At 44.8% G+C, this 15,570-nt stretch overlaps 1 protein-coding gene across 3 annotated transcripts in view; it reads left to right on the top strand.

The window, feature by feature from the left end:
- Positions 1-15,570, top strand: part of ddx11 (DEAD/H (Asp-Glu-Ala-Asp/His) box helicase 11) — an 84,452-nt gene that overhangs the window by 65,287 nt on the left and 3,595 nt on the right. For all 3 annotated transcript variants that reach the window (XM_078568547.1, XM_078568546.1, XM_078568545.1), the window contains exons 21-24: positions 933-1,082; positions 4,435-4,503; positions 5,292-5,392; positions 14,968-15,052. In XM_078568547.1, the coding sequence (XP_078424673.1) occupies positions 933-1,082; positions 4,435-4,503; positions 5,292-5,392; positions 14,968-15,052 (405 nt within the window). The remainder of the gene's footprint in view (positions 1-932; positions 1,083-4,434; positions 4,504-5,291; positions 5,393-14,967; positions 15,053-15,570) is intronic.

The following is a 15,570-nucleotide window of genomic DNA, read 5'->3' on the forward strand; positions in this document are numbered from 1 at the left end:
GTAAGATGAAAAGAAGATGCAATAGTAACTTTCAAAAGACAACAGTATGTGGTCTAAAAGAAATATTTGCAGGGCTATGAGGAAAGAGTACGGGAGTGGGGCGAATTGTAAAGCTCTGGTGCAGCACGATGGGCTGAATGGCCTCTTTCTGTGCAACAGGATTCTATGATTCAGGCAGTTTTTTTGGAAAATAGCGTCTGTTGCCTTTTGGTCACTTTCAGCTTTGGTGTAGACTGAGCTTGAGAAATAATTCAAGTTAATGATTCCTTCTGCCCAACTAAACCTTGGAACTCAGAAGTGAACTGCTGAACCTGCACCCCTTGACTTGTTGGGGTATCTGAAATCCGAAACATTTTCTTTCAGATGTTTCTGATTGGTTACCTGCAGAGCTAGTAAAAACAGGGTGTGCATTCTGCATGCATTGGTTCTGAAGAGGGTCACAGTTGAGCCCCAATCTAATTTCACATAATATCCTCTAACTAGAATTGCTGGATAGTAATCAGGATATTGTGGCGCCGGGGCGTGGGTGTGTGCGTGGTGCCGGGGCTTGTCATGGCATTGGGACATTGTGGTAGATGGCGGCTTTGGTGAATTTGGCTGCTCTCACCTCCCAGCATTTTCTTTAAGTTTCTGGCTAAAATAGATATTTACCAAGCCGGATTAGCTATGATCTATGCGGCTCACTTGGTGTAAGAAACGAGGGCTGGGATTTTCTGGCCTCGCCATGGCGGGACCCGCCACAGGGAATGCAGTGGCTCAGCCAAAAGTTAATTGACTTTCGGTGGCACCGGATAATCCAGCAGTGAGCGGGGCTGGAAAATCCTGCCCATAGCCTGTAATTGCTTCATTATCTGCTAGTCCTGTATGATGCTGATCAACGAAGGAGACCCCATATCCTACCTTGTTTTTAATACCAAATCTTATCTTTGCAGCTGGATGAATGTGGCCGAGTGCTGGTCAATCTGTGTAAGGTGGTCCCTGGTGGCATTGTGTGCTTCTTTCCATCATACGACTATGAAAAACAGGTGTACACACACTGGGAAAAGACTGGTCTCCTGGCACAGCTGGAAGCCAAGAAAAAGGTAACTTGCTTGTCTTATACCTGTGGCTCCTTCAGCTTTTTAGCACCTGAGAAGATATTTTTGGAACCTGTTTCCTCCTCTTTCGATCAGAGTTTTGCAGTAGAATTTTTGAAAGCCCTCTTTCCAAACACAAGTCCCTTCCTCCCCTTGCATCTTTACTTGCATAAGATTCCCCTTCACTGTCTCATTGTGAGCAAGCCACGTTGAGATTTTCTGCAAGATGAAGAAAGTTGTACAGTTACAAGTGCCTCCATTGTCCTACGGCACAATCCCTTTCCATTGCCCTCCTCTCTTCAGTCAATCGTGCCCTTGTATAAGGCTTTGTTTCCCCCCACCACACTTACATACTGTCTGCCTGAATTCCTCAGTTGAGTCACTGCATCCCAGTTTGTGCTCATCTCCCGACCTTAGTCCCTCCAGTCCTGCTTCCATCCCCCACCTCAGCACCAAGGCATTGACCAGAGTTGCTGTGATCATGGTGATATATACAGCTTTTCGAATGTGTTTGGCACAGTTGACCATACCATTGTCCTCCACTGCCTTTCCCTTGTTGCCCAGTTCATGGGGCTCCATTCCAACCTGTCTGAACACATGTACCCTGCACATGGGATACAGGGTAATTTGATAAGATGGATTCAAAGTTGGTTTAGTTGTAGGAGACAGAGGGTGATGACAGAAGGATGCTTTAGTGACTGGACGTCAGTGTCCAGTGGCGTACCACAGGGACCTGTGCTGGGTCCCTTATTATTTGTCATTTATATAAACGACATAGATGACTACGTGGGGGTTAGGATTAGTAAGTTTGAGGATGACACAGATTGGCCGGGTGGTTAACAGTGAGGTTGAGTGCCTTGGGCAACAGGAAGATATAGACGGGATGGTCAAATGGGCAGATAAGTAGCAGATGGAATTTAACCCTGAAAAGTGTGAGGTGAGGTGATTGGAAGGAGTAATTTGACAAGGAAGCATTCACTTCTCTCAACCCCATGACCCCTACTCTTCCCAGCCGACACTAATTCATGGATGAATCACAGCTTATTCCAATTGAACGGTTTGAAGACAAACCCGTCACTGAGTTCCCCCTCTGTACTTTTCCCACTGACTGCATTCCCTCCCAGATGCTCATTTGGGCTGAGCCAGTTGGGCTAAAGCCTATTGCCCTTGTTTGATCCATAACTGGACAACACACCCAACATCTATCCACCGCCAGCAAAGGTTGATTCAACTCCTAAGCGTTACCCATCTTGGTCTTGCCTCTGCTGAAATGCTGATCCATGTGTTGTCTTCCCAGACTCAATTCTCTACATGCTCTCGTGGCTGGTCTCAATACTGGAGGCTCCATAATCTCCAACCTGCCCTTATCACTGTTGTTTGTATCATGTCCCACTTGCCCAACACCCTTATCCTCGCTGATCTACACTGGCTTCCTGCCCCCAGCAAAAAACTGAACTTAAAATCCTCATATTCATTTCTCTCCGTGGCCTCATCCTAAACTATCTTCTCCACCCTTACGTCCTTCATCCTTTCATCCTTTAACTCTGATTTTTTACGCATCCCCCGGCCTTGCACCCCCGCCTCGGCCGCCTGAGCCCCCTCCCCTGCCTTGATGGCAGAAACTTCAGTCACCCCTGGAGTTCTCTCCCTGGACCCCAACTCTCTCATTCTCCCTCTATCTTTAGAAACTGCCTTAAAGCCCAGGTTTTGAAGCAAGCTTTCAGTCTCCTCTCTCCAGTGGCTGGAAATGCAGTCCTTTTTCCTATTTCTCCTGTTGACGGCTGCTTATTGGATGAAGACTATCTCTGAATTGAAGGTTGAAATTTGTTTAAGAGGCAAGGGGGAGATGGTGGCGCAGTGGTGTTGTCACTGGACTGGTAATCCAGAGGCCCAGGATAAGGCCCTGGGGACCCGGGTTCAAATCCCAATATTGAAATTGAATTCAGTAAACATCTGGAATTAAAGGAAAAGTCTGATGGTGACTATGAAACCATTGCCAATTGTTCTAAAAACCCATCTGGTTCACTAATGTCCTTTAGGGAAGGAAATCTGCTGTCCTTACCTGGTCTGACCTACATGTGACTCCAGATACACAGCAACGTGGTTGACTCTTAAATGCCCTCTGAACAAGGGCAATTATGGATGGGCAATAGCGATGCCCGCATCCCATGAATGAATAATAAAGAAAAGGACATCTCTTTGAAAGAAAGTGGGTGCCAAATGGGTAGAGTAGCAGACCCTGTCCATGCTTCCTATCCATGGGAATGTGACGATGGGGCAGGGAGGAGTGTGGGAATGGAGATGAGAATGTGACGATGGGGCAGGGAGTAGGTGGGAATGTGACGATGGGGCGGGGAGGAGTGTGGGAGTGGTGATGGGAATGTGACGATGGGGCAGGGAGTAGGTGGGAATGTGACGATGGGGCGGGGAGGAGTGTGGGAGTGGTGATGGGAATGTGACGATGGGGCAGGGAGTAGGTGGGAATGTGACGATGGGGCGGGGAGGAGTGTGGGAGTGGTGATGGGAATGTGACAATGGGACGGGGAGGAGTGTGGGAGTGGAGATGGGAATGTGACGATGGGGCGGGGAGGAGTGTGGGAGTGGAGATGGGAATGTGACAATGGGATGGGGAGGAGTGAGGGAGTGGAGATGGGAATGTGACGATGGGGCGGGGAGGAGTGTGGGAGTGGAGATGGGAATGTGACGATGGGGCAGGGAGTAGGTGGGAATGTGACGATGGGACTGGGAGGAGTGTGGGAGTGGAGATGGGAATGTGACGGGGCGGGGAGGAGTGTGGGAGTGGAGATGGGAATGTGACGATGGGACGGGGAGGAGTGTGGGAGTAGGTGGGAATGTGACGATGGGGCGGGGAGGAGTGTGGGAGTGGAGATGGGAATGTGACAATGGGACGGGGAGGAGTGTGGGAGTAGGTGGGAATGTGACGATGGGGCGGGGAGGAGTGTGGGAGTGGAGATGGGAATGTGACAATGGGACGGGGAGGAGTGTGGGAGTAGGTGGGAATGTGACGATGGGGCGGGGAGGAGTGTGGGAGTGGAGATGGGAATGTGACAATGGGACGGGGAGGAGTGTGGGAGTAGGTGGGAATGTGACGATGGGGCGGGGAGGATTGTGGAAATGTGATGTTGGGAGGAGTGTGAGTGTAACTGATCTGCTCCCACCCATTCCACGCCTGCACCTAATCTGAATTTCAACCCTGTTGTTTAGCTTGTTACCCCACACTACCTGCATTAGAAACTTGTTGCTGTGTGAGTTTCTTTTCTTTAATGCTAGCAAATAGCTGGATGAACTCTTGACTTCCAGGGTGTGATAAATTGCTTTCTTTGATTTGGTGTCATAGGTTTTCCAGGAGCCTAAAAAGGCCAGTCAAGTGGAGCAGGTGCTCTCTGAGTACTCCAGGTGTATCCAGGTATGTAGGGTGGAATGCATCCAAACCCTCATTGTTTACTTATTCAGGCTTGAGTCAAGCACTCTTCAATGTGGATGTTTTTTGTAATATGCTGTCAGAGAGTGGAGTAAAACAGCCTGAGGAGGATACGGAGTTTAAAAATCACCTCTTGAGTAAGATTTATTGCACACAGAAGACTTTGTGTAGTTCAGAACAAAGTGGAAGCTGGGCTAGGCCACCAGCACAAGGCATCCACTTGTACTTTGCAAGTTGAATGTTGTATGGTTGACCTGGGTGGGGGTCATGGTGACAGAGACCAGGCATAGGCTGCATGTGTGGGAATATTGCTTCTGTATTTCCAGCCTTTAGGGATGGGCAATAAATGCTGGCTGAGCCAGCAACGCCCTCGCCCCATGAATTAATACATTTTTTTAAAAAGGCCTCTGCAAGAAAGCGGGGAGGTGCCCTAGAGCCCCATTCCTGACTTGTATCCACAATTCCTGTTGGCAGCAGCAACAGGTAGGGGACAAGGCTGGGCTGTGAGTACTGCCCTCACGACTGAACAGCCTGGGCAAGGTACCAGTGAGCTGATCTGTATCCCAGAGAGAGTCAACACCTTCAAAAAAAAGGCTCAGTCATAGTTAAGAGGTGCCTGAGGTGATAGGATCTCAAGTCTTTGATATGATTGGATAGGAACAGAGATTGAAAAGAAGCTTATTGATCCATGTTAGAGAGAGGAAAGCGAATCTCGAGGTTGATTTTTGGAACTCTGGCCGCAGTAGTTTAATTTATTTTCTGGTGACCTACAGCATTCGAGCCAATTGCCAGGCCTGGTCACTGGGGCTCTGCTCTTCTCTGTGGTTGGGGGAAAGATGAGCGAAGGCATCAACTTCTCAGATGACCTAGGCAGGTAGGAATTAATAATCTGAATGCTCCACAATTCCTCTGGTTTGATTTTTCTCCAAACAGACAGAAGTGTTACTGATACAATGTTGGATTTTGCTTCTCCCTCCCCCAATTAAGACAGTGCACCAGGATTGGCTCTTGTGGATTAACCATTGTGGGATCCAATAAAAATGCTGGTTTACGAAACAATAGATTAGAATTGCTATCAATCTCCAGAGTCTGAATGTGAATTGTCAGTCAGGACCTGTATCTTTGAAGTATTCTACAATACTTGCACAAATCCAACTAACCAGGGCAATACTGGACTGATAGACTGTGCTTTTCACACACTGATTTACAGCAGATCCTCCTTTGCAGCCTGTGTGGCCTTGGAATTTGTGAATGAGACTCAGGCCGTTCCAACATTTGAGCATGGGGGAAAGACCTACAGAACTGGTCAAGGGATTGACTACTGTTTATGTCAGGATCAACACATCCATGGTCTGCTAAAGAAGGGCCTGTTACCCTGCTGTATTTGCATTTTAATCCCAAACAGTATATTGAGCAGCTGCATTCATTTAACATGCTGTTAACAAGGAGCAGTCCCTTGCTGTGTGACTAGCAGGGTACATTTACCTTATGACGGGCTAAGATCCCTGACCTCTGGTGAGGACCACAGTTTCAAGCTCTCATAATCCCACTCTATGATTTAACAAACAAAATGCGCTCACCCTGCTCTCTCCCCTTGCCCACAGCCTTACCACCCTGCCACGCCCCATGCATACACAGCCACCAAACACGTGTGAGCTTTGGTGACTGTGAAGAAGCTATTTGATCAAGGAGCTTGTTGTTGCCAAGTCCAGTCTTATGTTTGCCCGATAACCATACAGCATACACCTGTAGCGGGATCCTCTGCTTAGGAATGATGAGCAGAAACCCAAGAAATGTCTCCCCAACCCAGAGCTTGAGGCAAATTGTTGCCAGCCAGGAAGTAATCTCTTCCATCCTTTTCAGGTCCAAAGTGGATGACCTCATACTTGCCTATGTTGAAATCCATTTGCCAGTTTTTCCCATGCACTTACTTTATTAATATCTGTTCATAACTTTTAATATCTGTTCATAATTTTATGCTCCTGCCCTCACAATACCTCCTATATTTGTATCATCAGCCAGCTTGAATATGTGTCTTTCTATCCAATTGTTTAAGTCATGAATAAATATGATGAATCATTGAGGCCCCAACTTAGTCACTCACAATTGGATCCCAAGCCAGATGGTGAAGTGTGAAACTAGACTCAAATCCTTTATTTGTTAATAGGTTTATTTACAAAATGCAGCACTGCATTTGTCTGCCTTCCACCTACCACCCCCAGTGTGCCAGCAGTCTCTATTTATACTTTTTTTGAGTATAACAAAATAAAAGAATTAACAATGAACAAATTAACCAATTAGACAAATTGATAGCCCCTAAAGGGCACTGTAACCAAAACATAGAATTTTAAAGGAACCTTATCGACAAATTAAGATGTCATTTTGGGGGCTGATGAAGCACCCCAGCCCCTGCAGAAGGCCCCGAGCGTACCAGTGGACACCCGGGCACAAACGTAGCACGGAAGAGGGGCAAACAGTTGGACCGGGCAACCCCTTTGACCGCCCACTGCCTGGACCTGTTAATGGCCACCTTGGCCAGGCCCAGGAGCAGGCTAACAAGGATGTCCTCCTCCCTCCCCAGCCAAAGATCAGGAGTATGGAGCTTAAGTGCAACCAGAACTTGAGGAGCAACCCTCTCAAAAGTCTCTATTTATACTGTTTTGGAATATGAGACCAATTAACCAAAGGTGAAACTAATTAACAATTTAAATTAAAGTGATAGCCCTTAAAGGGCACTTTAGCAAAAGGATAAAGATTTAAAGGAAACTTAACAAGCTAAATCAAAATGATGTTTTGGGGGCTGATGAAGCACTGCAGCCCCCGAGATGCCCACCAGTCATAGGCGGCCACAAGCGTACCAGTGGACACCATATGAAGTCTCTATTTATACGTGTCCTAAGTACTCAGTTAAACAATGTCCTTCACCTGTGTATGTTAACGTTATAATTAACATGCCATTAACAGTCAAGGCCTGCCAATTAGAGTAACCGCCTATTACCCCTACTCTCTGCCTCCTGTCACTCGACTAATTTCCTCACCAGGTCAATCATTTCAATTCCACGAGCTTCAACATTAGCAAACAGTCCCTTACGAGGGACTTAATTAAATACCTCCTGGAAGATCATATAAATAATGTTCATTGATATTTTCCTGTCCACTACTTCAGTCACCTCTTTAAAAAATTCAATCAGGTTCATCAGGCATGACCTACCCTTTACAAATCCATCCTGCCTCTCTGATCAGCTAAAAATTTTCAGTCATTCCATCCTTAATCAAGACTCTTGTAATTCTCATCAATAGATGTCAGATACAATTCCTTGGCTTTCCTCTGTCACCTTTCTTAAATAGTAGAGTGACATGCAGTTTTCCAATCTAAAGGAACAGTTGCCAAATGGAGAGAACTTTGGGCATCTGCAATGTTCTCACCTACTTCCTTTAAAACCATACTTCAGAGATCAGAAAAACAAATGGTCCTGACACTTGTCTCTCTAGTGCCATTGTTTTCTTCATTACTGGCCTCTACAGCCTTGGACCAACATGGACAAAAGGGGTGAGGTGAAAATAACTGCCTTTGAGATCAAGGCAGCATTTGACCTAGTGTGTCAAGGAGCCTTAGCAAAATTGGAGTCAATGGGAATCGGCGGGCGGGGAAGCTCTCCACTGCCTGGAGTCCTACCTAGCACAAGGGAAGATTTTTGTGGTTGTTGGAGGTCAATCATCCCAGCTCCAGGACATCCCTGCAGGAGTTCCTCAGGGGAGTGTCCTCGGCTCAACCATCTTCAGATACATCAATGACCTTCCCTCCATCATAAGGTCAGAAACGGGGATGTTTGCTGATGATTGCACAATGTTCAGCACCATTCTCACCACTCCTCAGATACTGAAGCAGTCCATGGCCATATGCAGCAAGACCTGGATGACATTCAGGCTTGGACTGATAGGCAAGTAACATTTGTGCCACACAAATACCAGGCAATGACCATCTCCAAACCTCTCCCCGTGACATTCAATGGCATTACCATTGCTGAAACCTCACTATCAACATCCTGGGGGTTACCATTGACTAGAAACTGAACTGGACAAGCCATACAAAATACTGTGGCTGCAAGGGCAGGTCAGCGGCTGGGAATTCTGTGGAGAGTAACTCGCCTCCTGACTCCCCATAGTCTATCCACCATCTATAGGACACAAGTCAAGAGAGCGATAGAGTACTCTCCGCTTGCCTGCATGTGTGTAGCTCCAACAACAGAGTCCAGAAGCTCGACCTCATTCAGGGCAAAGCATCCCGCTTGACTGGCACTCATTCCACCACCTTCAACATGCACTCCCACCACTGACGCACAGTGGCAGCCGTGTGTACCAACATATGAACTAGGTGCAGGAGTAGGCCACTCAGCCCCTTGAGCCTGCTCTGCCATTCAATAAGATCATGGCTGATCTGATTGTAACCTCAACCCAACATTCCCGCCTACCCATGATAACTTTTCACCCCCTTGCTTATCGAGAATCTATTAAAGATATTTAAAGACTCTACTTTCACCGCCTTCTGAGGACGACAGTTCCAAAGACTCACGACCCTCTGAGAAAAATATTCTCATCTGTCTTTAATGGGCAACCCCTTATTTTTAAATAGTGACCCCTATTTCTCGATTCTCCCACAAGAGGAAACACCCTTTCCAGATCCACCCTATCAAGACCTCTCAGGTTCTTATATGCTTCAATCAAGTCACCTTTTACTGCTCTAAATTCCAGTGGATACAAGCCTAACCTGTCTAACCTTTCCTCATAAGATAACCTGCCCTGTCTAGGTATTAGCCTAGTAAACCTTCTCTGAACTGCTTCCAATGTATTTATATCCTCCCTTAAATAAGGAGACCAATAATATACACAGTATTCCAGATGTGGTCTCACCAATGCCCTTTATAACTGAGGCATAACCTCCCTACTTTGTATTCAATTCCCTTTGCAATAAACAATAATATTCTATTAGCTTTCCTAATTATTTGCTGTACCTGCATATTAACCGTTTGCGATTCATGCACGAGGACACCCAGATCCCTCTGCATCTCAGAGCTCTGCAATCTCTCACCATTTAGATAACATTTTTTTTATTCTTCCTGCCAAAATGGACAATTTTTCACATTTTTCCACTTTATACTCCATTTGCCAGATCTTTGCCCACTCACTTAACCCATCTATGTCCTTTTGTAGCCTCCTTTTGTCCTCTTCACAGCTTACTTTCCTACCTCTCTTTGTGTCATCAACAAATTTAGCAATCATACCGTCGGTCCCTTCATCCAAGTCATTTGTGTAAATTGTAAAAAGTCCAGGCCCCAGCACTGATCCCTGTGGTGCATTACTCATTTCATCTTGCCAATCAGAAATTACGTGTAAAAAAACTACAAACATACGAATTAGGAGCAGAAGTAGGCCATTCAGCCCATTATGCCTGCCCCGCCATTCAATAAGATCATGGCTGATCTGATTGTGGCCTCAACTTCACATTCCACTGACCCCCTGATTGTCCAGCTTCACAGAATTGTTCTACTCCATTGCTCAATATAATCAACACATCTCCAGCAACAATTTACTTTTCCCTCCTGGGAAGCTAGTTACCTCCTCTTCCTATCTGCATGCTGTCCTTCAGGTGACATCGTCCACATAAATAATATCTTTCAGAAGTATGCTGCCATCTTCTGGTTCTGCCTGTTGACCATTTCCCTTGAACTCGGTCTTCGAATCATTAAAATGCCCAAAACTATTGTTTTCAGCCATTAGCGGAAACTTCAGTTCCTTGGGCCACAAGTTCTTGCCTGCCCTGTATGTCTAGTGCAAAACCTTGCAGGCCTGTTCAAACCAAACCTATACTGCAAATATCTCGACCATATCCATCACCCACGATCTGTTACTTATCGGATCATTTGCCTCCACAGCAGTGTCAGCAATACCCATATTCAGGTTTCCCACAACATCATCCTTGTTGGCCCTCCATCTTTCAGAAATCTAAGTTGTTCAAAACTAAGCTTCCCATGTCTTGCCCTGCTGTCTCTCAGCAAATTTCTCTTCCAGAACATGAGCCATTATGTCTATTCTCTGTTCCCTGTTAGCTAGACAATCTTCTATCCATGCCAATATATTACCCCCTACACCACGAGCTTTTATTTTCTGCTATAACCTTTGATGTGGCACTTTATCAAATACTTTCTTGGAATCTAAGTACAGTACATCCACTGGTTCCCCTTTATCCACAGCACGTTACTTCTTCGAAGGACGCCAGTAAATTGGTTAAACACAATTTCCCTGTCACCAAAACCATGTTGACTCTGCCTGATTACCTTGAATTACCAAGTGCCCTGCTATAACATCTTTAATAATAGCTGCTAATATTTTTCCTGAGACATGTTAGGCTAACTGGCCTATAGTTTCCTGCTTTCTGTCTCCCTCCCTTTTTGAATAATGGAGTTAAATTCACTATTTTCCAATCTAATGGAACTTTCGTTGAATATAGGGAATTTTGGAAAATTAAATGCATCAACTGTCTCACTAGTCACTAGGCCTAAGACCTAGGCTGGAATCCATCAGGACTTGTCAGCCCGCAGCTCCAACAATTTACTCAGTACCACTTCCCTGGTGGTTGTAATTTTCCTAAGTTCCTCTCTTCCAATTCCTGATTTACAGCTGTTTCTGGGATATTACTTGCATCCTCTATAGTGAAGACTGATGCAAAATACCTGTTCAATTCATCTGCCATCTCTTCATTTTCCCTTATTCATTCCCCAGGCTCACTCACTATAGGACCAATGCTCATTTTGTTAATTCTTTTCTTTTTTGATAACAATAGAAACTCTTAATATTTGTTTTTATATTTCTAGCTAGCTTTCTCTCGTACTCTGATTTTTTCCTCCTTATCAATCTTATAGTCATTCTTTGCTGTTTTTTATATTCTGTCCAATCTTCTGACCTGCCACCCACCTTTGCTCAATGATATGCTTTTTCTTTAAGTTTGATACTATCTTTAGCATTTTAAGTTAACCACGGATGGTGGGTCCTTCCCTTGGAATTGTTCATTCTTGTTAGGATGTATCTATTCTGTGCATTCTGAAATATCTCCTTAACTGTCTGCCACTGCATCTCTATTGATCTATCCCTTAACCTAATTTGCCAGTTCACTTTAGCTAGCTCTGCTTTCATGCCCTTATAATTGCCCTTATTTAAGTTTAAAATACTAGTCTTGGACCCACTCTTCTCTCCCTCAAACTAAATGTAAAATTTGAGGTCATCAATTAATCCTATCTCGTGTCACAATACTAGTTCCCAATACTAGTATACCCTTTTTCTGCTTGGCTCCAGAACTTGCTGTTCTAGCAGTTATCCGGAAAACATTCTATGAACTCCTCATCTAGGCTACATTTGCCCTTCTGATTTTTCCAGTCCATATGTAGATTAAAATCCCCAATGATTATTGCTATACCTTTCTGACAAGCTCCTATTATCTCTTCCTTTATACTCTCCCACCATGTAGTTACTGTTAGGGGGCCTGTACACCACTCCCACAAATGACTTCTTACCTTTATCATTTCTCATCTCTACCCAAACCGCTTCTACATCGTGGTTTTCTGAACTTGGGTCATCTCTCCCTATTGTGCTGATACCATCTTTAATTAACAGAGCCACCCCTCCACTTTATCCTAGCTTCCTGTCTTTCCTAAATGTCAAGTACCCTTCAATATTCAGGTCCCAATCCTGCAGCCATGTCTATGTAATGACTATCAAATCGTATTTATTTATTTCTATTTGCACTATCAGTTCATCTGTTTTGTTTTAAATGCTACATGCATTCAGATACAGAGCCTTTAGTTTTGTCCTTCTATTTTTGTAACCTCTTGTTTACTCTTCAATTTGTGCTCTCTATCCCTTCCTGTCATAGTCTGTTAATACTTTCCTCTCTTGCGTTGTCTCTACCCTTTGATTCACCACATCTTCCCAAATTTAATCCCTTGCCCCCGCTATTTGCCATCTACACGATGCATTGCAGCAACTCACCAAGGCTCCTTCGACAGCACCTTCCAAACCCATGACCTCTAACACCTAGAAGGACAGGGGCAGCAGATAGATGGGAACGCCACCACCTGCAAGTTCCCCTCCAAGGCACTCACCATCCTGTCTTGGAAATATATCGTCGTTCCTTCACTGTCACTGGGTCAAAATCCTGGAACTCCCTCCCTAACAGCACTGTGGGTGTACCTACACCACATGGACTGCAGCGGTTCATGAAGGTGGTTCAGGGCAATTAGGGATGGGCAACAAATGCTGGCGATGCCCACACCCTGTGAAATAATTTTTAAAAGCATTGTAATATAAGGTTGGTTTTACTCTAAAGGTTTAATACTGCGATATTCTTATACATAGTGTACACCATTACCTCCAAAGGGAAATGTAGGCATGATCAATAATGAGAATAAGCTCTTTGACCCATTAGAGCTCACCCCTCCAATTCCCAAACTCTCTTACTGAAGTTTCACTTTCTCATCTCCTCGCTCCTATTGAAATCTGACCCTCCAAACCCCCAACTCTCCTATTGATGCTCCTCTCTAGCCCCCAACTCTTCTTGTGAAACCTGAGCATTATCAGTAAAAAGTGTAGAGGGGAGCAGAGAGTTGTAATGAGGTGCTAACAGGTTAAGTCAGTGGGTAAAGCCGAGGCGGATGAGAGTTTACTTGTGGGGATGTGTGAAGTGTACCACTTTGGAGCTAAGAAAACCAGATGAGAGTATTTTCTAAATGGTGAGAAGTCAAAGAAGGAGGAGCAGAGAGGTTTAGAAGTCAGGGTACCCAAATCACCATAATTCAGTGGAAAGTTACAAAAATAATGAAAACGTCTAATGGAGAGTTAACCTTTGTCTCAAGAAGAAAGGTTGAAAGTTATGGTGGTTATATAAAGCTCTGGCTAGTCTCCTATTTAAAAGCAGTGCAGTCAGTACTGGACACCATAGAAAGGATGTATTAGTCTTGGAGGGGGTGCAGTGCAGATTCATCAGCACAATACCAGGGCTAAAAGGATTAAATTATGAGAACAGGTTGCATAGGCTAGGTTTATGTTCCCTTGAATATAGGAGATTAAGGGCTGATCTACTTGAGGTATTTAAAATGATTAAATAACTTGATAGGATTGATAGCAACTATTTGGTGGGCAAATTCAGAACATGGATGGATAACTTAAATTAGATTTAGCCCATTCAGGGGAGTGTCAGGAAACACTTCTTCATACAAAAGATGGTAGAAATCTGGAATTCTCTCTGTCAAAACGCTAGGGGTCATTTGTAAATTTCAAACTGGGATTGATAAATCCGTGATAGACAAGGGTATTAACGGATGTGAAGCAAAGGCAAGTAGATGGCGTTAAGATACAGATCGGCCATGGTCTACTTGAATGGTGGAATAAAATCGAGGTGCTGAACAGCCTCCTACCATGTTCCCTGCCCTTAGCACCCAACTGTCTGTCTAGTGTCTGTGTCTTCCCTCCCCTGCCCAGCAGATTTTTCATGAAACTTCTCACTGAGCAAATCTGCTTTAAATTGACTTTTACCGGCTTAAATGAATGACCCTTGGTCCCCCTGATCTGACTGGCCCTGAAGTAAAATTCTGGGTTTACTTGAACAGTAGTTCATGGAGCCATTTCTTCACCTTCACAAGATCCCTTGTTGTGTGTCTTTGCCCCAGACTAACTGACGCCTCGCAAATCCCCTTTACGTTTGGAAAAATTCTTGTTGCTCTTTTCCCAGCATATTCAGCCTTGTTACAATGTGGCGTGATCAAAATCCATTGATGGAGAGCAATCTAATTAATGCCTCGTCAAACCCAGGCACAACTCCAGAAACTTTTTACCAAGCAATCGCACAGTTCACTGCCAGAGGACAATTCTTCACATTTGTAACTGGGAAATATCATTGCTGATTGTTCATTTGCATTATAGCAATAACTTGCATTTATATAGCACCTTTAGTGTAGGTGCTTCACAGAAGCTTTATTGGACCAAGTTTGGCACCGTGTCATATTGGGAGAGATATTGGGACTGACAATAGAAACACAGAGACCTCAGAGGGTTATAGGGCTGAAGGAGGTTACAGAGATAGGGGCAAGACCAAGGAGGGATTTGAAAATGAGGATGAGAGTTTTTACTTTGAGTCTTTGCCAGTATAGCACAGTGAACATGAGGGGCATGGGTGGATGAGACTTGGTGTGTAAATGTCCTAAGATTGTGAAGTGCATCCTATGTCACAATTGCTGACCTTACCTTAGTCCCCTCTACCAATCTAGAAAGCTGACAAGGTTTCAGGTCATTCACATCGATGAGGAACAACCAACCTCTCAGTTCCCTGGAACTTTCTCTGAACTGTATCTGCCTTGAACCAATCTTCATCTATGACCTTACCGATGTGTTGTGTTACAGGTGTGTGGTAATGGTCGGAATGCCGTTTCCCAATGTGAACTCGCCGGAGCTGCTGGAGAAGATGGCTTATCTGGATAAGATCCTGGTATGTTGTTACTGGGCCTGAGCACAAATTCCTTTATAACCCAGGAGTTGGGAGTAGTTGTGTATAGTTTCCCAGGTGCAGTGTGGGAGTCCATTCTGGATCCAGTCACACACTGTCACCCTGAATTCACCCCTCTTTGTTTCGTGTGTAGTATTTATGTTGATAGATAGTGTGTGGTTCAGAATACCAGCAACAGCGCAGATTCAATTCCTGTTCCAACTGAGGTAGACTTGGGTCCTGCCTTGTCTGCTTCTGAGGGTGGAAGGCAATGGCAAACCATCACTGACAAAAACCAGCCAGGAACAGGGCTCAGGGTGAAGTATCAGCAGACAAAGAGCTAAGAACCGGCCTTCAGGCAGAGCACACATGACAGTATTTGTTTAGTTTTGTTAACTTGTGTTTTCAGTTTGAAGTGTGGGCCCATGATCGTCTGTGACAGGGAAACACGACAAGTGACTGAGTCTCTGCTTCCAAATTTAGATCTTCACACAATTTATATTTAGAGTTAAAATTTATTT

The sequence above is a fragment of the Cetorhinus maximus genome, chromosome 22 (assembly GCF_964194155.1).
Source record: "Cetorhinus maximus chromosome 22, sCetMax3.hap1.1, whole genome shotgun sequence".
Taxonomy (NCBI): domain Eukaryota; kingdom Metazoa; phylum Chordata; class Chondrichthyes; order Lamniformes; family Cetorhinidae; genus Cetorhinus; species Cetorhinus maximus.